The sequence below is a fragment of the Tachyglossus aculeatus genome, chromosome 12 (genome assembly GCF_015852505.1).
Source record: "Tachyglossus aculeatus isolate mTacAcu1 chromosome 12, mTacAcu1.pri, whole genome shotgun sequence".
Lineage (NCBI taxonomy): Eukaryota > Metazoa > Chordata > Mammalia > Monotremata > Tachyglossidae > Tachyglossus > Tachyglossus aculeatus.
In genome coordinates this window covers 44,496,584-44,518,898 of record NC_052077.1, presented here as the reverse complement: position 1 = coordinate 44,518,898, position 22,315 = coordinate 44,496,584, and the positions used below count along the sequence as shown (strand labels likewise).

The 22,315-nt window shown below is 56.6% G+C and overlaps 1 protein-coding gene across 1 annotated transcript in view; it reads left to right on the top strand.

Moving 5' to 3' along the window:
* The window catches only part of FAT1 (FAT atypical cadherin 1), a 58,851-nt gene extending 38,035 nt beyond the window's left edge, over positions 1 to 20,816 (top strand). Inside the window, exons 11-27 of the mRNA XM_038754942.1 lie at positions 70 to 266; positions 1,311 to 1,464; positions 3,138 to 3,371; positions 4,035 to 4,424; positions 5,509 to 5,723; positions 6,197 to 6,343; positions 6,577 to 6,720; positions 7,039 to 7,236; positions 7,888 to 8,725; positions 9,610 to 9,741; positions 9,842 to 9,999; positions 10,547 to 11,012; positions 11,342 to 11,495; positions 11,802 to 11,912; positions 12,367 to 13,001; positions 14,871 to 15,008; positions 19,532 to 20,816. Of these exons, the coding sequence (XP_038610870.1) occupies positions 70 to 266; positions 1,311 to 1,464; positions 3,138 to 3,371; positions 4,035 to 4,424; positions 5,509 to 5,723; positions 6,197 to 6,343; positions 6,577 to 6,720; positions 7,039 to 7,236; positions 7,888 to 8,725; positions 9,610 to 9,741; positions 9,842 to 9,999; positions 10,547 to 11,012; positions 11,342 to 11,495; positions 11,802 to 11,912; positions 12,367 to 13,001; positions 14,871 to 15,008; positions 19,532 to 20,103 (4,883 nt within the window). The 3' untranslated portion in view covers positions 20,104 to 20,816. The remainder of the gene's footprint in view (positions 1 to 69; positions 267 to 1,310; positions 1,465 to 3,137; positions 3,372 to 4,034; positions 4,425 to 5,508; positions 5,724 to 6,196; positions 6,344 to 6,576; positions 6,721 to 7,038; positions 7,237 to 7,887; positions 8,726 to 9,609; positions 9,742 to 9,841; positions 10,000 to 10,546; positions 11,013 to 11,341; positions 11,496 to 11,801; positions 11,913 to 12,366; positions 13,002 to 14,870; positions 15,009 to 19,531) is intronic.
* The last annotated feature ends 1,499 nt before the right edge of the window (positions 20,817 to 22,315 follow it).

The window sequence follows — 22,315 nt, the reverse complement described above, 5'->3', positions numbered from 1 at the left end:
GGGTTCCCACTGGGCAGCCATTTCGCAGCACATCCTGGTAATGCCCCCCTCCTCACTGGCTGTGTGCAGGCGGGGACCCTCAAGGGCAGTTTGCAGTGGAGCAGTCTCAGGACGAGTGGAGGGTTTTCGTCCGGAGAGCCCTGGACCGAGAGGAGAGGGGCAGCTACCTGCTGAACGTCACCACCACCGACGGCACCTTCACGGCCGATGCTGTGGTCGAGGTCAAGGTCCTCGATGCCAATGACAACAGCCCCGTCTGCGACAAGGTGAGCTCCCGGTGGCCGGGCACATGTCCAGTGTCGGGAGTGGCCGCTGGCCACCCTTCTGGACCCCAGAATGAGGGTTCCCCCACCCTTGTCGACCCCCTCCTCCCCCAGATGCAGGGCTGGTATGGAGCTCCTCAGGTTGCTGAACTCCATTTCCTTACTTTAAGCGACACTGGTTACTGTGTATGGATTTTGACTTGGACCATCGCTGCTGATTTCCCAACTGGAACTCAGCCCCTGCCTGTTTGTCATGCGGGAGGGTGTTTTGTGGGTCTGCCTTTATGGCGGGGGTGGGGGGGGGGGAGAGGGTGGGTGTGTGTGTGTGTGTGTGTGTGTGTGTGTGTGTGTGTGTGTGTGTGTGTGTGTGTGTGTGTGTGTGTGTGTGTGTGTGTGTGTACACGCATGCGCGTGCACGCACAAGCCTGTATCTGTGTAAATATATTTCTCCCAGTATGCGTGTGTATCTTTGTGGCCATACGGGTGTGTGTCTTTGTTCCTGGGTGTGGCCAGACAATAAACAGAAATCCAGTTCTGACTGCTCAGAGCCAAAGTCTGTTTCAGCATTTTCCCTTTCCAACTTGGGAATAATTGTGGGGTTCCAGTCAAGCCCTCTGGGGTAACCCTCTTATCTAAAGCAGTCGGTTTTTTCCTTTTTCGTTTTTTCAATCTTTAAAGCCAAACAGAACCTGCATCACCGGTGATAGCTTGGATTGGGTTTGCACGATTAGTCATTCTGCCGACCTGTAACTTGTGCCTCGCGGAGCCTAGCGCAGCTCCGGGGGCTTTGGGCAGCTGTGGGCAGTCAATTACCTGACTTATCTAGGAAATGCAACGCAATTAATTAGAAGATCTCTGTGACTTTAATTAGAAGATATCTCTGACTTTAACGAGAAGATCTTTCTGACTTCAGTTAGATATCTCTGACTTTAGGTTTGTCTGTCTATCCGTCCATTCTGTGGGCCCTGGATGGGCCAAAAACAGACCCTGTCCATTCCTTCTGCGCCCCACTCCCTCACACTCCTGTGTACTTTCCCAATCCCTTAGACACTGTATACAGAAACTATTCCAGAAGATTCTCTTCCCGGGAGACTCGTCACTCAGGTGTCTGCAACAGATGCAGACATCCGTACCAACGCGGAAATCACTTACACGTTGTCCGGCCCCGGAGCAGAAAACTTCAACCTGCATTCGGAGACAGGTGAGGATCCCTTCTTCCCTTCCCCCCCAGCCCACAGGTTGCTTTAACCCAGAAAATGCGTTTGAAGTGCGTGTCCCTAGATCGGGAGCCCCGGGTGGAACGGGAGACTGGGTACAACCTGATTATGTGTCTACCCAGTCCTTTGAATGTAATCATCCCTTAACAAACACTACAGTGATCACTATTATCGTCCTTGAATCATTAAGATTCTATATATTGAAGCTGCTCCACTACTATTGGAGGTGGGTGAATTTAGGCAGCAGGGGTTGTGGGGCTTGAGGGAAGATGCCAGTTGCTACCGATTTTCCCTGGGGTCGGCGAGCTACTCTCTCCCCTGAGCGGCTCCCGGCTCGGCATTGAGCTCCCACGAAGCCACAGCCTTTTAGTCCTCATTAAAGTCCTGAATGTTGTTGAATTTGGTTCTCCACATCCTGACTCTTCCTCCCCTGCAGTGTGAATGTCACGAAACCATCTAGTCCATGATGTTTTCCCACTCAGCCGAACGGAGGGGGGATAATTAGTTTGAAGCCAAGAGGTAGTGGTGTTTGGGGAGGTTTGAGAAAGCAGATGCAGCTGGCTGGCTCTTGAAATCCAAGGCTGAGCAGCCGGGGGCCAGAGCCAGGGTGAACCTGAACCTACCTTCTGTGTTGTCTGTGCATTCGGATCTGTGAGCCCACTGTTGGGTAGGGACTGTCTCTATATGTTGCCAATTTGTACTTCCCAAGCGCTTAGTACAGTGCTCTGCACATAGTAAGTACTCAATAAATACGATTGATGATGATGATGCTGTGACCTTAGTGCCTTTGATATTTGCCTCACCCTCAGTCCCAACGGCACTCATATACATATCTATAAACTCATTTATTTATATTAATGTCTGTTTCCCCCAATAGACTGTAAGTGGGCAGGGAATGTATCTACTACCTCTGTCTACTAGAGAAGCAGCATGGCATAGTGGATAGAGCATAGGCCTGGAACTCAAAAAGTCTTGGGTTCTATTCCAGGATTTGCCACTTGTCTGCTGTGTGACCTTGGGCAAGTCACTTCACTTCCCTGTTGCTTCATCTGTAAAATGGGGATTGAGACTGTGAGTCCCATGTGGGACAGGGACAGTGTCCAACCTGATTTGCTTTTATTCTCCCCAGTGTCTAGTACAGTGTCTGGCACATAGTAAGCGCTTAACAAATACCATAATTGTTATTGTTATTATTACTAACTCTATTGCATCATACTCTCCCAAGCCCATAGTACAGTGCTCTGCACTCAGCAAGCACTCAGTAAATACTACTGATGATGATGATGATGATGATGGGCTGGCACTGATTACCCAATACAGCACTCTGCACAACACCAGATGCCCAACACAGTGCTCCACATGCAACGGGCATCCACTGCAACATTCTGCACACAAGAGGCAAGCACGTGCTCACGTGCGCACACACACACACACACACACACACACCAACCCCCCCCCCCCCCCCCCCCCCCCCCCCCAGTGCAATACTCTGCACACAAAAGGCTGCCCACAGCTTCCATAGATTAACTGCTGGCCACTGGTGCCACTCTGAGATGACCAGTATTGGGGAGGAGCAGGACGACCATCGAGGTGGGTTGGGACTTTCCCCGTGAAAGCCCTGGAATCTGCTTCGTCACCTTGGGCTGTTTCCTGACAGGCGAACTGAAGACCTTCGGCCCTCTGGATCGTGAGCAGCAGGCGAGCTATCACCTTCTGGTCACGGCCACAGATGGCGGGGGACGATCCTGCTACGCCAGTGTCCAGCTCTGGCTTGACGACGTTAACGACAATGCCCCGGTTTTCATGGCTGACCCCTTTACTGCCACCGTTTTCGAAAACACTGAGCCCCGGACTCCACTTACCAGGGTGCAGGCCACAGATGCCGACACAGGTACTGTGATCCGCCCCTGATGCTGACCTGCCTTGGGAGTCCGGCAAGCAGTATCCCATCCTGCTGCTGCCACCCTCCCCGTGCCAGGCTCGGCTGCTTCCGGGAGCCCAAAGGGCTAGGACGTGCCACGGTGGAGGTAGGGAAGCGGGCCCAGTGGGTGCTGCCATGGGGTCTGAGGCCCTGCCAATAAAGCAGATGTGGCCCAGTGGCACAGTGGGAGGTCTGGGTGCATTGGGAAGGAGCCATCGCTGACCCGGTAGCATCTGGAGTCACTCTGAGAGATGGGAGATTCAGCAGCAACTGGTATCCAGACTGGAGGAGTTGCCATCCTATCCTGTCTTGGTCAATGGGTGGGGAAGCAGGGTAGAGTTGGCGGCCCTGACGGGCCGGGGGAAGTGGAGAGCCAGGTAAGCTGAGAGCGGAGAGGGCCCAGAGCTGAGAGAGAACCAATTCCTGACCCAGAGAGATGGGAGTGAGTCAGAGGGCAGCAGCACTGTTGGTCTGGGGTTCACCAGCATCCCTTATGTCTCAGGCTGATCGGAGTAGGTAGCTGGCAGCCGCCTGGCTCGCTCTGAGAGGGACTCCCATGGAGAGTCGTCCATGTTCACTACAGGCAAGTCCCAGCCGGCCACTGACCTCCCCTGTGATGCTGTCCCCTCCCAGGGCTGAACGGGAAGATCCACTACTCGCTGGTTTCCCCTACTGACAGCCACTTCTCCATGGACGTGGACACGGGCATTGTATGGCTGGAGCGGTCCCTGGACCGGGAGGTGCAGGCGGTCCACACGCTCACCGTGCGGGCCGTGGACCGGGGCCCCGCCGGGCAGCTGAGCGCCACGGCCACGCTGGTCGTGTCCGTGCTGGACATCAACGACAATCCTCCGGAGTTCGAGTACCGGGAGTATGGTGGCGCCGTGGCTGAGGATGTGCCCGTCGGGACCGAGGTCCTCCGCGTGTACGCGGCCAGCCGTGACGTTGAGGCCAACGCAGAGATCACGTATGCAATCATTAGCGGAAATGAGCACGGCAGGTTCGGCGTGGACGCGACCACAGGTATGTCCGCTTGCACCTGGAGCCGTGGGGAGACATAAAATGAGGGGCCTGTGGGAGCAACATAGGCTGGGCGGGGAAGGGGCCCAGGTTTGCATCATGGCTCTGCCACTGGCTGGTGCTGGCAGATCTTGGGTGAGTCGCTTTACCTCTCTGTGGGCTTTGGTCTCCCCATCTGTAAAGTGGGAGGGTCATACTTTCCCCTCCTGCCTCCCAGGGGTGGCTGGAGTGAAAGTGCTGGTGGGAGGAGAGAGCATCCCGGTGGAGCTCAGTGTTCTCGATCTGGATCACAAGGCGGCGGGGCTTCTGCTCCCTAGGACAATGGCCAATAGGTGTAGCCATCTCCCTGGGGTGATGGTGCAAGGCTTTGGGCCCCTGGTATGATAACAGTGGGCGGGCGGCAGAATGTGCATCTAGTGTCTTGGCCTGGATGCTTTGGTGAGTAACAGAAAATCCCAGCAGACTCATAGGGGGTTGAAGAGTCCCAGACTGGCCCAAGACCCGATTTCCAAGGTCCCTGCAGTAGACAAGGGTGGTAAACAGGGGAGCCAGTGGGCCTTGGCAGTCAGGGGTTTAAATTCTCCTGGAGCCATGGCTCTGCTCAGTGGGAGGAAGGCAGCCCCTTGACCCAATAAGGCAGAGGTTTTGTAACATTCTTTCAGACCCCTGTTGCATTTTTGACCTTGTAGCGAACTGGGCCAGGAACCCTGTCAGAGCAGACCGATGACGGCCAGAGACCATATTCAGTCGATCGCATTTATTGAGTGCTTTCTGTGTGCAGAGCACTGTAGTAAGCACTTGGGATGTACAAGTTGGCAACATAGAGACGGTCCTTACCCGACCTCAGTCGATCCAGGTAGCAGCAGGCAGGCAGAGCCCTGGGCAGGGCAGGAACCGACCAGGGGGCAACCGGCCCCTGCAGAGGCCGAGATTGTGGGAGAGAGGCAGCTCTGGCACGGCTGATGCGACAGATAACCTGGCACACACAGAGAGATGTTGCTGTCTGCCTCTGGTCAACCTGCCCCCAGGCTCCGAGAGCTGTGGGTGCCACACCCTCTGACCGGCCGGTCTCTGGTTGGTTGGGCAGGAGCCGTGTTCGTCAGTGCCAGCCTAGACTATGAGCAGGCCCGCGACTACTGCCTGACCGTGGAAGCCACTGACGGGGGGAGCCCTCCTCTGAGCGACGTGGCCACAGTCAGCATCAACGTGACCGATGTCAACGACCACGCCCCCGTATTCGGCCAGGACTCCTACACGGCTGTTGTCAGCGAGGACGCGGCACCGGACCAGTCTATCCTCACGGTACGCATGTCCGCAGTTGGGGGTGAGGGTCTGGAAGAAGTGTCTCCCCAAAGGAAGCCTGGGGGCTCCCTGGCTGCCAGAGGCCTGGCATACTCCGTCTGTGTGCTGCTCCAGGGACACCGTATGCACATTTGCTTTCATTCATTCATTCATTCAGTCTTATTTATGGAAGCACTTACTAAGCACTTGGAAGAGGATATGCTTGTGTGTTTTTGTGTGGTGGTGGGGGTGGGAGTGTCGAAGTAGAAGGTGATTATTAGAAGACTGTAGATTCTCAGGAAAAGGATTGGCTTGACAGTGGGATAGGTAGGGTTTTGTTCAATCCCAGGACACGTGCACTGCTACTCGCATGTTGCTAGTCATCCCCGGAACAACTGTGCTCTGCTCCGTGTATGTGTGGGGCTGACAACAGGCAGCACAGCCCTGCGGGCCCCCTTCCTGCTTGGGTGCTGACACAGCATTGACCAATCCAGGTGGCAGCTGACGATGCAGATGGACCTTCCAACAGCCTCATTCATTACTCCATCGTCGATGGCAACAGTGGTGGCCGCAGGGGACCGTTCATCATCGACCCAGCGAAGGGCCACGTGATCTTGACCGGACCCCTGGACCGGGAAACGGTCAGCAAAGTCTCTGGAGGGGGGTGGGCGGGAGCTGAGGGTTGGGCTGGGGGCTGAGAGCTGATGTGGCATGCTGTGGGCTGGGAGCCAGTGGCCAGGGCCCTGCTCTTGTTTAGCCCTGAGAACAAGCCTTTTTCTCCAGGCCACTATCAGGACTCACATGGGTCATGGTTGTTCTCCCAGACAAGTCCGGATGACTTGTGCCGGCTGGCTGACTCTCTTTTCTCCTGAAGGTCTCAGGCTACACACTGACCATCCGAGCCTCAGACAACGGCCAGCCCCCGAGGATCACCACAACCACCGCCAACATCGACGTGTCGGATGTCAATGACAACCCCCCGCTCTTCTCCCCCGCCAATCACAGCGTCATCCTCCAGGTACAGGATGGTCCCCCGGCCCCTCTCAGCTCCCTGCCACTGGCCCAGCCTCTGCACACTTCCTCACCCACCCCCAGCCCTCCCCCCATGCACCCAACCCCCTGGCCCACCAATTCCCCCACTGGCACCCAGGGCCCGCTTTTCCGGGGCTGGGGACTGCTAGCCTAGTACCCCATAGCAGCGGGCCAGACTCCTTTCCCTTGGGATGGCTCAGAAGGCCCCAGTCCCGACGGGTGGTCAGCCTTGCCACTGCTCAGCCGGGCCGCAAGAGCCCACCAGGAGAGTCTGAAGCCAGGGCAATGTTGGACTTGACTGTAGGAAAACAAGCCAGTGGGCTTCAGCGTTCTGCAGCTGGAGGCACGCGACCGGGACTCCTCCCACAACGGCCCGCCCTTTGTCTTCACCGTCGAGAACGGGAATGAGCAAGGGGTATTCCGACTGGATGCCAATGGACTGCTGACCACCGCCGCCCCCCTCGACCGCAGAGTGCGGGATCGCTACCGCCTGCGGGTCAAGGTACACAGGCTCTGCATTGGCCCCACTGATCCTTGCCTTCCCCTTTGCTCTCCGAAGCCCAGTGGCCTGGCACCTGGGTAGCTGGCAGCCTGGGCACTGCAGGGGGCTGAGGGGGCACAAGGATCACCCTCATGCCATTGACAGTCCTGTTTCCACTGTAAATAGTAATAATAATAATGTCTGGACTTCCCTACCTCCCCCAGCTAGACTGGTAGGGGCCATAGCGGGGGCAGGGGCTGTGGAGGAGCCAGGAACTGTGGTGAAGCCAGGGACCATGGCGGGGGTGGGGACTGCCCCCCCCCCCCTCCCTTGCATTGTGCTCTCCCAAGCACTCAGTCCAATTCCTTGCCACCACGAGATGCCCAGTCCAGTGCCATGCACCCAACAGGTGCCCAGTCCAGATAGGGAATGCCGAGGGTAAAGCCAGGAGACTCTGCCCTCCTCAGCCCTGGGGATAGTATGCAGACAAGGGTGGGGGTACAGGGGAGGAGAGAGACAGGAGCCCCAGCCCCTGGACTCACTCTCCTTACTTATGGCCAGTGCGCCTGGCTCAGTGAAAAATCACCCCGTTCGGGACCCAGGGCATGGAGTCGCCCATTCCCCGGGGAGCCTCAAGGGTGACCGCCTGCTGCCCTCGCTTGGCCCTTCCAGGTGACTGACAGTGGGAAGCCGCCGCTGTCGTCGACGACGCTCGTGGACATCCGAGTCATTGAAGAGAGCGTGCACCCGCCGGCCATCCTGCCGCTGGAGATCCTGGTGGTGGTCGCTGCGGCAGATGCAGCCACGGGGGGTGCGGCCTCTGGGGGGTATGCCGGCGGCGTCATCGGCAAAGTCCACGCCACGGACCAGGATGTTTACGACACGCTGACATACAGCCTGGATCCCGGGGCCGGCCGCCTGTTCTCCGTGACCGCGGCCGGCGGGAAGCTGGTGGCCCGGCGGGGGCTGGAGCCAGGGCACTACGTCCTGAACGTCACAGTGACGGACGGGCGCTTCTCCGCCTTGGCCGAGGTCACGGTGCGGGTGAGACGGCTGGGTCGGGTGCTGCTGGACCACAGCGTGGCGGTGCTGTTCCCCGGGCTCGGGCCCGAGGAGTTCGTCGGTGACTATTGGCGCGACGTCCGGCGTGCGCTGGCCACGACCCTGGGGGTACGGAGAGGCCACGTCCACCTACTGGGCCTGCAGCCATCCGAGCCCCCGGCCCCGCCGGCGCTGGACGCCCTGCTACTGGTGGAGGGGCCCGGGGGAGCGCCGCTGGCCGCGGGGGCCGTCCTGCACGCCATCAACGCATCGGCGGCGGAGCTGGAGGAGCTGACCGGGGTGCGGATTCTGGGGGCCTACCGCCGGCTGTGCACGGGACTACGCTGCCCGGGCCAGCTCTGTCGGGAGCGGGTGACACTGGACCAGCAGGTCGTGTCCACGCACAGCACAGCCAGGCTCAGCTTCGTCACCCCTCGCCACCACCGCACAGCGCAGTGCCTCTGTGCAGGTGAGGGCCACCCAGGGGCCCAAGGGGAAGGGGCTTGGTGTCAGGGGGACTGAGGGGAAGGGGCCAGGGGAAGAGGTGTGGGGCCTGAGAGAGGAACACTAGGCTCGGCTCCACCCAGAACCCACTGCACAACTTGGGGAAAGTCCCCTTTTTTTCTTTTTTTTTTAATGGTCTTTGTTAAATGCTGATTGTGTAAGGCACTGTATTAAGCACTGGGGTAGATACAGACTAATCAGGTTGGAAACAGTGCAGATCCCTCCTGGGGCTCACAGTCTTAATCCCCATTTTACAGGTGAGATAACTGAGGCACAGAGAAGTTAAGTAGCTTGCCCCAAGTCACACAGCAGACAAGTGGTGAAGCTGCTATTAGAACCCAGGTCCTCTGACTCCCAGACTCATAGTTACCCACTAGGCTATGCTGCTTCCCTTCGTCTCTGGGTCTCCTTGTCCTCATTTGCTGTGTGCTCTTGCTTAAGTCACCCATCCTCTCTGGGTCTCAGTCTGCCATTTGTCCTTGGACAAGGTCCCTAGCCTCTCTGGGCCTCCATATCCTCATCTGCTGAGTGTCTTCAGATGAGTGCCATAGCCTTTCTGGGCCTCTGTGTCTCCTCAGCTGAGTCACTTACCCTCTCTGAGCCTCGGTGTCCCCGTCTGCCCTTGGTTGAGGGATTCAGACTCCCTGGGGCTCCGTGCCCCAAACTGTGCCCAGGGCCCTGTGAGGCCGGTCTGTGATCACTGATGAAAAACGGCTCCGGGCAAACAAAGCACCCAGATTTCCGGAGGAAATGACCCACTAGGACCTCGCTCTGTGACCACCCACTGGGCCGGCCGGGCCAAGGCCTGACGCCCTCCCCCCCCACCCCCCTTCGGCCCTTGCTTTGCAGATGGCAAGTGCCCTGTGCTGAGCCGCGGCTGCGAGAACAACCCTTGCCCCACGGGGACTGACTGTGTGCCCGATGTGGAGGATGAAGATGCGTACACCTGTGTGTGCCCAGTGACGGAGGGGCCGTGCCTAGGTGAGGTTCCCCCCGGGGTTTGCTTGCAGGGGGGACCCCACACCCTAACCACTCCCTGACTCACGGTATCTTCTGTCTTCTCCGGCCCGGCAAACCCCAGGTGGGTCATCGGTGACCTTCTCTGGCAACGGCTACGTGAAGTACCGCCTGGCCGAGCATGAGAACACGCTGGAACTGAAGCTCACCTTGAGGCTGCGTACACTGGCGGCCAACGGCGTGATCATGTATGCCCAGGGCACCGACTACAGCATCCTCGAGGTACCTGCTAGTTCCTGAGGGCCGGGCGGCAGGTGGGACGGGCACAGCGGCCTCCCCTGTGGGTATTCCTTTGTCAGGGAGCGCGGCTGGGTCAGTTGGGGAGAGTCGAAGGTTTAGGACAGTCCTTGCTGGGTCACTAGGGGAGAGTCAGGGATATTGGACTGTCCACGCTGGGGCACTGCGGGAGAGTCAGGGATGGAGAAGGGAGAGTTAGGGCTGTTGGATGGTTCATCCCTAGCCTTGCAAGTGGGTGGCCAGCACACAGTTCTTGCAGGTGCCCCCATGCCACTGTAGGAAACAGACCGCTGGTCCTGCCGGCTGTAGGGCTGAGTCCACAATCAGTCAATCAGTCGTATTTATTGAGTGCTTACTTTGTGCAGAGCGCTGTACTGGGTGCTTGCGAGAGTACCCTATAACAATACAGCAGGCACATTCCCTGCCCATGATGATCGTACAATCCTTGCTCCCGGCACGTGGTCAGTGGTATGCCGGGTGGCCGGAGTTGGAGTGGGATGGCATGGCAGTGAGCATGGCGTGTTCCATATAGGTCCACCATGGCCGGCTGCAGTACCGGTTCGACTGTGGGAGTGGCCCCGGCATCGTGTCCGTGCAGAGCGCCCAGCTGGACGACGGACAGTGGCACGCGGTGTCACTGGATGTGGCCGGGAACCACGCCCGGCTCGTCCTGGACCGGGTGCACTCGGCATCGGGCACAGCCCCGGGCAGCCTGAAGACGCTGAACCTGGACCACCACGTCTACCTTGGGGGCCACATCCACTCCACTGGGCCGAGGCCTGGCCGCACCCCACAGCCGGGTGGCGGCTTCCGGGGCTGCCTGGATTCTGTCATGCTCAATGGGCAGGAACTGCCTCCACCCGGTGCCCTGCCCCGCGGCTCCGCTCACATCGAGGCGGTCGTGGGCATCTCCCCGGGCTGCTCGCTGAGCTCCCCGGGTGACTGCTCTGTCAGCCCCTGTCAGAACGGTGGCACCTGTTTTCCCTCACCCAGCGGCGGTAAGATGAGGCATCTTTGTTCCACAGTTCACCCCGTGCCGTGCCCCTTCCCCCCCCCATCCTCCCCGCCATGCCCCCTTCCCTTCCCATTACCCCACATGCCTCCATGTGTCCCTGTCTCCGCTATACCCCTTTGCCGTCGTATTCTCCGTGTCTCCCGCTCACCAGTCACCACCATGTCCCCTCCCACCTCATCCCTCCCTATCCCCATGGGCCCGCCCCCCTGTCTCCACTGTGACCCCTCACTCCACACCATCGGGCCAATGCCCAGGCGGGGCTGGGAGTCTGGGTTCTCTGTTACAGACAGACTGTTCTCTCTTCCACGCCAGGAATTTACTGCAAATGCCCGGCCTTATTTCTGGGCCCCTTCTGTGAAGTGAGCACTGACCCTTGTGCCTCCAACCCTTGCCTGTATGGGGGCACCTGCGTGATCAACAGCGGTGACTTCTCCTGCCAGTGCCGGGGACGTTACAGCGGGCACAGGTGTGTGGGGGGCGTTGTGGCGCGGGTATGTGTGTGTGTCTTGTTGGATGCGTCCCTGACCCTGACCCATGGTGATAGTGGGGAGGGGTGTCCCTGCCCCTAACCCAGGGCTTGTGCTCCTCACTCCTGTCCCAGAGTTAAAGCCTGGAGGGTTGGACACCTTGCTTCTACCCAATGAGTGGCTGGTCTGGAACAGCTGCGTGCTGATTGAGGCTCCCTCTGCTCTCCTCTATTTTCCCCTTTTTCCGTGGTGGGAGCTGGAGCAGAAGGGTGTGGTGAGAGTTATGTTTTCATCTGCATGTCCAGGTGCCAGCTGAGCCCGTACTGTAAGTTTGACCCATGCCAGAATGGTGGCACCTGCTTCGACAGTCTGGACGGGGCTGTGTGCCAGTGCCTCCACGGTTTCTGGGGAGACAGGTGGGTTCCCATGCACCTCAGTGGGACCAGTGGCCGGGCCCTGCACCCCCTCCCAGGGGCTCCCCTATGCCTAGTCCTGGTCCCATGGCTGCCAGGAAACTTGCTGTCCTAGTCTTCCCCGGGATTCCTGAGGGTGGGGGAATGCCTGTGGCCTGTGCCTGGGTGGGGCGGGGACTTGTTGCACACTGACCACATGCGGGCACTGTGAGAAGCACTGGGGGAATCAGACCAGGACCAGCTGCCCAGATCTTTTCTGTGGCCACGGTTGTGACAACAGTGAAGTCCCTCTCAACTAGAAGCTCCTTGAGAGCAAGAGTTTGGTCTCTCCTTTTATTGTATGTTCCCAACACCCAGCCCAGTATCCTCCAAACAGTAGGCACCCAGCCTGGCATCCTGCCTGCAGCAGGTGTCCGGTTATGCTATGCCCCTGTTGAGTGCCCACTGTGCCCTGCAGGTGCCAGAGCGACGTGGACGAATGTATGGGCAGCCCGTGCCACAACGGCGCACTGTGTGAGAACACACCCGGCTCCTACCGGTGCAACTGCAGTCGGGCATTCCGGGGACAGCACTGCGAGGACGCTGTACCCAACCTGTACGTGTCCACACCCTGGAACATCGGCCTCGCTGAGGGTGTGGGCATCGTCGTCTTCCTGGCCGGTGTGGCACTCCTGGCCGTCGCCTTCGTCGCCTGCCGCCGGGGCCTGGGCCGCCGGCGCCGCCCGCTCCCACCCAACCCGGAGGACAAGCGCCCGGCCGTGACTGCCCCCTTCCTGCACCGGCCCTTTCTGGCTGGCCCGCCAGGCAAGGGCGGCTACCCAGAGGTGCCCCCTCAGGTGCCGGTGCGCCCCGCCTCCTACACTCCGAGTGTCCCCAGTGACTCCCGCAACAACCTGGACCGCCACTCCTTCGAGGGCTCGGCCATCCCCGAACACCCCGAGTTCAGCACCTTCAGCCCAGATGCCGGCCATGGGCCCCGCAAGGCTGTAGCGGTCTGCAGCGTGGCCCCCAACCTGCCCCCGCCACCCCCCTCCAGCTCCCCCTCCGACAGTGACTCCATCCGGAAGCCCAGTTGGGACTTTGACTATGATGGTGAGGATTGGGGTGGGAGGCAGGGGAGGAGGAGAAGCGTTGCTTCGGCATGGGAGGACGGGGGGAGGCTGAAGAGGTGCCTGTGGGAGTCGGGGGGCAGTTGAGGACAACAGCGGGCAGAAACCCAGACTGAGTACTGGAGGTGGGGACTAAAGGGAGGGGGCTAGTCTGGGATGCAGACCAAGATCAGATATACTTGTCTGCTGTGTGACCTTGGGCAAATTGCTTTGCTTCTCTGTGCCTCAGTTACCTCATCTGTAAAATAGGGATTAATAATAATAATGATAAGAATAATACTGAAGGCACTTGTTAAATGCTTACTATGTGCCAAGCACATTAGAGAAGCAGCATTAGAGAAGCATTAGAGAAGCAGCATTAAGATCCCTTGGATCTAAATCCCTAAATCCCTTGGACTCTAAGAGCACATTAGAGAAGCAGCATTAGAGAAGCAGCTTGGCTCAGTGGAAAGAGCCCGGGCTTTGGAGTCAGAGGTCATGGGTTCAAATCCCGGCTCTGTCAATTGTCAGCTGTGTGACTTTGGGCATGTCACTTAACTTCTCTGGGCCTCAGTTACCTCATCTGTAAAATGAGGATTAAGACTGTGAGCCCCCCGTGGGACAACCGGATCACCTTGTAACCTCCCCAGTGCTTAGAACAGTGCTTTGCACATAGTAAGTGCTTAATAAATGCCATCATTATTATGTAGTAAGTGCTTAACAAATACCGTAATTATTATTACTCCCGGATTTTCCTTGCAGGGACCAGTCCAGGCAGAGAGTTGGGGCAGAACCAGGGTTGTGGCAACATGGGCCTGTTTGGGGAAATGAGCCTCAGTGTTGTTATTTTTATTATAATTATCTTTATTGTTATTGTAATTTTCAGTAGTAGTGTTATGGTAGTTTGTTAAGCACTTACTATGGGCTAAGCATTGTACGCTAAGCACTGGGGTAGAATCAAGTTAATCCAGCCAGACGCAGTCCCTGTTCAACACTAGAGAAGAGGGAGAACAGGTATGAAATTCCCATTTTGCAGATGAGGATCGAGTCATAGAGAAATTAACTGACTTGCCTAAGGCCACCCAGCAGGCAAGTGGCAGAGCCAGGATTAGAACCCAGGGTCCACTGACTCCTGGACTGTGCTCTTTCCATCAAACCATGCTGTCTTTTTTTTTTTTTAGTATTACGTGCTTCGTATATGTCAAGCACCATTCTAAGCGCCGGGCTAAATACAAGTTTGTCAGGTCAGAGACAGTCCCTGCTCTACATGGGACTCGTAATCCAAGTAGGAGGAAGAACAGATAGGGCACAGCCTCCAAGTGGCAAAGCCAGGATTAGAACCCAGATTTTCTGGATCCCAGCCTGTGCTTTATCCACAAGGCCATGGTGTTTCTCTAGGCAAATCACATCTGGATCATATCAGCAGTTACTGTGGCATTTCCCACACCCTGACTCTGTGCTATAAATTATGCTGAGCCCTGGAAGAGATAGAGGATAATCAGCTAAAACACCCTCCCTGACCCAGATGGGGTTCACCATCTCAGAGGGAGGGTGAGCAGGGAATCTTCTCCCCATTTTACAGAGGAGAAAACGGAGGCTTGGAGAGCTTAAGTGACTTGCCCAAGATCACTCAGCAGAGCTGGGACTAGAACCCAGGTCTCCCGACTTCTGGACTCATGCTTTATTCCATGAAGCCACATGGCTTCCCCAGATACAAGGATTCTGTTCTAGCAATTCCCATGGATTTCTGGGGTCCGCAGCCACCTGGGTGGGGTGGCGGGGTGCCAAGCTAGGTGAGGATTTGGGTGGGCTCTCGCGATTCCTGGGGTCGGGGACTGCGACGGTTCAGCTCTGTCGGTCGGCATCCTTACAGCCAAGGAGGTGGAGCTGGAGCCGTGCCTGCCCAAGAAGGCCCTGGAGGAGAAGGGATCCCAGCCGTATAGCGTGAGGGGCAGCCTGTCCGAAGTCCAGTCCCTCAGTTCCTTCCAGTCGGAGTCATGTGACGACAACGGTACGGCAACCCCTCCCCTGAGTTCCCCCCCACAGAGCCCCCCTGAGCTTCCCTGGGCTCCCCTGAGCACACTAAATCCCTTGGACTCTGCACGATGTGGGGCAGCCCGAGCCCAGGCCCCAAGGCTGGCTGGAAGTGACTCTGGGAAGGAGGACAGGTGTCTTCGTTCAGCCCTGTCCGCAGCTTTGGGGTCCGATCCCTGGGGAACTACTGGGCAAAGTTGTGCAGCCGGGGATGGGCTGTTTGGTGGGGTGGGAAGTAGTCCAGGGAAAAGGATGGGCTTGCTGACTGAATGGTCGTGGTGGGACCCAGCCCCCATCCTGGGAAAGGCCAGGGGTTGGGGTTGCTGGGTTCTTTGCGACGGTGCTCACTCCTTCCCTCGCCCCCGTCCCACAGCGGTGAGGCCTCAGCTCCAGTACAGTAATAACTGTATTTGTTAAGTGCTTACTATGTACCAAGCGCTGTCCTAAGCACTGGGGTAGGTACAAGATCACCATGTCACACACAGTCCCTGTCCCACATGGGGCTCTCAGGCTAAGTAGGAGGGAGAACAGATACTGAACCCCCATTTTCCAGGTGAGCAAACTGAGTCACAGAGAAGTGAAGTGATTTGCCCAAGGTCACCCAGATGGCAAGAGGCAGAGCTGGGATTAGAACCCAGGTCCTCTGAGTCCCAGGCCCATGCTCTTTCCTTTAGGCCACGCCGCATCTCTGTCTCCAGTTGCACCCGGGTCACCATGGCACCCCCCACCCCCCCCCGTGACCTTTCCTGGGGTCCTCTTTCCCTGACCCCCCGAAACATGGTCAGAAGCTCCTCAGCAGGATTCCTCCAAACCCCAGGTCCCATTTCCCACACACTCTTCCACCCCATCAGGCTGTAGAGCCCGGGAGACACAGGGCGATCAGTGAGGCCAGAGGGCTTCGAATGTCAGGCTTTGCCCCCCTCTTCTCCCCCTGCATTCTCTGTTCACTTTATAGCAGATACTGCTGGTCTCCCCACTGGGCACTGTACTCAATCAATCAATCAATCATATTTATTGAACACTTACTGTGTGCAGAGCACTGTACTAAGCGCTTGGGAAGTACTAGTTGGCAGTGCCTCCTATGTACAAAGCCCTGTATTGTAGGTTGTCCTGGGCACCTTCTGTATGCAGAGCACTGGACTGGGCGCTTTCTCTATGTAGAACTCTGTATTGAATCCCTATCTTACCAAGCGCTGTCCTGGGCACCAACTGTGTGTAGAGTAGAGCACTGTCCTGATCACTTTCGACAATGCAACAGAAGCCAAAGACACATTTCCTGCCCTTGGAGTTTCCAAACGGGTTTTGACGGTGGAATTTTCTACCAGGGATTGTGCGGTCCATAGACTTGGAAGAAGGATTTTTCCCCCGTTGTTCTGACAGCTCCTTCTGCTGGACATGACTGTTTATGTGGAGCCATTTGGAGTCCACTAATGGCCCCTGTTAGAGCCCGTCAGTGGCCCTGGGGGCTATGGGTGTGTGGGGGGGGTTCGTCCAGAAAGAGGCTGCTGGCGTGTCCACAGCCCTGGAACAAGAGCAGTTAAAAGTGGCTTCTTCAGAGGGTAGGGGTTCACCAGGGTCGGGGGCTGGGAGGCCTCCATGCTGGTCACTGTCCTCAGCTCCGGGGACAGCTGTCAGGCAGGACTACCCAGGAGGAAAGGATGCTGAGGCTGCACCTGTGCCGGTTCAGCATGGAGCTGGGTGGGAAGGCTGGTGGTCTTCTGGCCCCAGTCAGTGGTATTTATTGAGCACTCATTGTGTTCAAAGCACTCAGCTAAGCACTTGGGAGAGTACAATACAACAAGAGTTGATAGACATAATCTCTGCCCCCAAGGAGCTTACAGCCTAGAGGGTGAAACAGACATTAAAATAAATAACAGATGAACATTTACATAAATGCTGAAGTGGGGGTAGACGAGAAGCAGTGTGGCTTAGTGGAAAGAGCACGGGCTTGGGAGTCAGAGGTTATGGGTTCTAATCCCAGCTCAGCCACTTGTCAGCTGTGTGATTTTGGGCAAGTCACTTAACTTCTCTGTGCCTCAGTTTCCTCATCTGTAAAATGGGGATTAAGACTGTGAGCACCACGTGGGACAGCCTGATTACCTCGTATCTACTCCAGTGCTTAGAGCAGTGCTTGGCACATAGTAAGCACTTAACAAATACGATTATTATTATTATTATTATTATATCAAAGTGCATAAGGGGAACAGACCCAAGGGTGTAGGTGATGCAGAAGGGAGGGTGAATGGGGGTGGGGTGGGGGAATTGAGGGCATAGTCAGGGAAAGACTTTTGGAGGAGATGTGTGATTTTAGGTAGGGAGAGTGGTGGTCTGTCAGATAAGAAGGGGAAGGGAGTTCCAGGCCCAAGGGAGGATGTGGGCAAGGGGTTGGCAGTGAGATAGACGAGCTCAGGTAAAATGATAGGTTGGTGTTAGAGGAGCAAAGTGAGTGTGCTAGACTTTTTTTTTGTTTTTTGTTATAGTATTTGTTAAAGCACTTACTATGTATCAAGCGCTGTGGTAGATACAAGGTAATCAGGATGGACACAGTCCCTATCCCACACGGGTCTCACAGTCTAAGTAGGAGGGAGAATGGGTATTGAATCCCCATTTTGCAGTTGAGGAAACTGAGGCACAGAGAAGTTAAGTGTCTTTCCCAAGGTCACAAAGTAGGCATGTGGCAGAGCTGGGATTAGAATTTAGGTCCTCTGGCCCCCAGGCCCACGCTAATCCACTAGGCCACACTGCCTCCCAACTGGGCTGTAGTAGGAGATGGGCAAGGTAAAATAGAGAAGCAGCGCTGCCTAGTGCATAGGGCATGGGCCTAAGAGTCAGAAGGACCTGGGTTCTAATAGCAGCTCTAACACTTGACTCCTGTGTGACCTTGGATAAATCACTTAACTTCTCTGTGTCCCAGTTACCTCATCTGTAAAATGGCGATCAAGACTGTGAGCCCGATGTGGGACAGGGACTGTGGCCAACCCATCTTGCTTGTATCCACTCCAGCTCTCAGTATAGTGCTTGACACATAGGAAGTGCTTAACCATCAATCAATCATATTTATTGAGCGCTTACTGTGTGCAGAGCACTGTACTAAGCGCTTAACAAATACTATTATTGTTATAACTGGGTGCTTCAAAACCTCCGGTATGGAGTTTGTGGTTGAGGCTCTGGTGTCAAACCCCTTTGGATGCTGGTGCCTGCCTAGCCCAAAGGGCACGGAAAGGCAAGTTCCTGTTAGGGGCTTGTCTTTCACCCAGCTCCACAAAGGCAAATTTGTTCTGATAATGAGCTCTAAGCTCCCAGATGGAACTCCAGACTGGTCCCATCTTCCTCCCTCTAACCCCCTCAACTCCCCTGTGGGTCTGCTGCCCCATTCCCTGTTGCTCCAGTAACTCAGTGGCTTTTTGTGCCTGGTTCTTACCGAAAATGTTTTCTTCTCTCTCCACTGTGCCTCCCCAAGAGCCTTTCGCTGCTCCTGAGCTCAACAGTCCCAGAGGTGAAGTCTGCATGCTGGGGCCTCACTGTTTTTTACTCTTGTTTATTCGGATGTTTACTCTCTGTAAACCTTGGACCAGAACCCCAACTGGCGGCCCCCTCCAGCCCCGCTGGCCGGCCTGAGAGCCTGACGGTAGCCAAGCCAGGGGACAGTGGAAGTGATGGCAGAGGCGGGAAGATGGAGGATCCTGCCTTCTAGCTGCTGGGACTGGGCAGAGCTTTCCAGTGAGGCGATGTGATCTTTGCTCGATTACGGGAGCCACTTTGCCCAGAGGGCATGAGGCAGACAGGAAGCAGCGTGTGGTCCGATGGCTGACACGCCGGGGCCGGGGCCACCAGACTGGGCTCGCAGCGGTTGCAGAAGCTCTCAGACAGGCTGCTGCGGCCAGGCCTCTCCCAGAGAATTGTGGTGGAGATGCCAAGTGGGCGGGCCTGGATGGGGCAAGCTGCAGTGGATCCCGGTCTCCGGGAACACATGGCTGAAACAATGAACGGGGTCCGCCAGAGCATCTCACGGAGCCAGCGCCTCGCTCACCTGCCCTGGCACTGCCCTGGGAGACAGGAGCTGGGGGCATCAGAGGCCTCCTGCATGGCAGTTTGTGATTGGTCCAGTGTCTGCCCAGGGGGACCAGGGGCACTGGAGGTCTCATGCATGGCAGTCTGTGATTGATCTGATGTCTGTCGGAGCACCAGGGGTTAGGGGATCCGGGAGTATTGGAGGCCCCATACATTGTGGTCCATAGTTGACCCAGTGTATGTGTGTGGGGCCTAGGGGACTGGAGTCCTCATGCATGGTAGTCTGTGATTGATCTGATGTCTGTGCCGGGAGGTACCAGGGAATCAGGGGCCTTGCATGGCAATCTCTGGTTGGCCTGAAGGCAGCATGAAGGGCTGGGGGTGGGCATGCAGGAAGTGTCCCGAGGGCTAGCTGTGGAGGGCAGGGGACAAGCAATGTGCCCGAGGCCTAGGACAGCATCTGACCTTTTGTGGGTCCCTCTCCAACAGGCTACCACTGGGACACGTCGGACTGGATGCCCGCCGTGGTCCTGCCCGACATCCAGGAGTTCCCACACCACGAAGCCCTAGAGCCCGTGCCACTCTTGGCCGACCCCGGCACCCTGGAGGCCGACTACTACCCCAGTGGCTACGACATCGAGAGTGACTTCCCGCCACCCCCAGATGACTTTCCCATCCCGGATGACCTCCCTCCTCTGCCCCCCGAGTTTGGCGACCAGTTCGAGACCCTCCCACCCCCCAGAGGCGGGCAGAGGTTTGACCCAAGTCCATACCTGCCCAGCTTCTACCCCGGGGACCCGTCCGAAGGGCGGCAGGCTGGCGGTGGGGTGGGTCGGGGCACTCTCGGGCCTTTCCCCGCGGGGCTTCCCAGAGGCACGGGGGCGGCAGCCGTGGCCCTGGCCACAGGGTTCGCACCCTCGAGCTCCGACCTTTCAGCCTGCTGCGAGCTGGAGTCTGAAGCTGCGCTGAGCGACTATGAAAGCGGAGATGACGACGAGGGATGCCCTTTCGATGACGCCGTCATCCCGCCTCTCGATGCCCAGCAGCACACCCAAGTCTGACCCGCCGCTCCCAAACAGGAAGTGCCTGGACTCTGACCGGACCGGAAAGACCCCAGGGACCCCCATTCCCTCTCAGTGCCCCCCAGCTTTGGGGCCTCTCCCATCGCCCTGCTGAGATTGGCATAACCGGGGCACTTGTGGGCGGCATCCCTGCCTGGCAGTGTCGGCGGGACGGACCAACATCAGCCCTTCCCCCTTGGCCGTGTTCACGTGGTCTTGTATTTATATTGATTTTCCACCCCTGCCTCTGCTTCTGCCTTCAGTGCAAATTCCCTATCCAAGTTTGGCCCTATCCGCTATAGGTTTTGTAGATTTTCTGTGAATTCTGTTTGCCCCCCAATCTCTCGCTGTTAGTGCCCCTACCCTGACCCCAACATCCAGGGCCCCCTGTGCTGTCTGTCTCTTTCTGTCCCCCTCCCCGAGTGAGCCATTTCATTCCAAACATTTCAATGCCCTCGGGCATGGCCAGCAGGTGTAAGGTGGGGGGGTGTGGGGCCCCCCCGCCAGGGCAGATCCCCAGAATACTCCCCCCCTCTGAGAGGGTTCTGGGTGGCCCCACGCCCACACCTAGTGAGAACGGGTCACTCTGACACCGGTTTTAAAGTGTCTGTATATTTGTGATGCAATGGACTTGTAAAGGTTTTTACTGAAATCTACCATTAGCCCGACTTTCTTACTGACAATAAATTATTAATAAAATTATTTAGCTTTAACCCCCTTCCCCTCCCTCTGTGTTTCCCAAGACCTCAGCAGGGTTGGGTGTCAGACAATGATGACAGTAGTCCCCTGCCACCCAGCAGCATAGGTCTTTCCATCTCGGGGAAGCAGCGTGGTGTAGTGGATAGAGCACAGGCCTGAGAGTCAGAAGGTCATGGGTTCTAATCCCAGCTCCGCCACTTGTCTGCTGTGTGACCTTGGACAAGACACTTCACTTCTCTGGGCCTCAGTTACCTCATCTGGAAAATGGGGATTGAGGCTGTGAGCCCCACAGGGGAGAGGAACTATGTCCAATCTGATTTACTTGTATCCATCGTAGCGTTTAGAACAGTGCCTGGCACATAGTAAGCACTTAACAGATACCATAATGAATGAAGGAATCTCTCCCTCCCTGAGTCTGTCTCCCTCTCTTGATGTCCTGTGTTTCTGTCCATGTGTGTTTGTGTGTAGGTGTGTGGGTTTCCTTATGAAAGGGCTCTTGGCTTCAGTGCACTTCATAATGATAATGATATTTGTTAAGTGCCTACTATATGTCAAGCACTATTCTAAGCGCTGGAATAGATACAAGCGAATCAGGTTGGACGCATTCCCTGTCCCATAAAGGTTTTATAGTCTTAATCCCCATTTTAGATGAGGTAACTGAAACACAGAGAAGTTAGGTGATTTGCTCAAGCTCACGTGGCAGACAAGTGGCGGAGCTGGGAATAGAACCCAAGTCCTTCTAACTGCCAGGCCCATGGTCTATCCACTAGGCCATACTGTTTCATACCACTCTCCCTTTCTTCTGTGTTTCCCGAGGCCTTGGAAGACTTGGGTGTCAGATGGTGATGGCAGTCTTCTCTTGCCACCCAACACAACGTGTCTCTCTGTCTCTACCTCCCTGTCTCTGTCTCTTGTGTTTGTGTGTGTGTGGTTCGGGGGTGCAGGGGCCTTCCTTATGGAAGGCTCTTGGCTTCAGTGCACTTCTTTTTGTCCTCCCATTGTTTCCACCCCAGAGACTCTTCCTGGATCCCAGTGATGCCATTTCCATCCTTCATTAGTCTCCCCTTCCTTCATCAGTCAGTCAGTATTTATTAAGTGCTTCCTGTGTGTAAAGCACTGTAGTAAGCACTTGGGAGAGTACAATATAAAAGAGTAGGAACAGGGGGAGTTTACGGACTCCAGCGGGAGGCAGACATTAAAATAAATTTCAGATGGGTATGTGCATAAGTGTCGTGGGGCTGGGGGAGTGGTGACTATGAAGTGCGTAAGGGGGACAGACCCAAGGGCCTAAGCCAGGCAGAAGGGAGAGCTTAGTTGGGGAAGGCCTCTTGGAGATGTGATTTGAGGAGGGCTTTTAAGTGGGATGAGTGGTGGTCTGTCATATATGAAGGGGGAGGGAGTTCCAGGTCAGAGGGAAGACAGGCGTCGAAGTGCTTTAAAGCCAATGGTTTTCTGGGCTAGGTGGTCATCGGGGGCCAGGCCAGGCCAGTCCCACAGAACCAGCATCAATCAT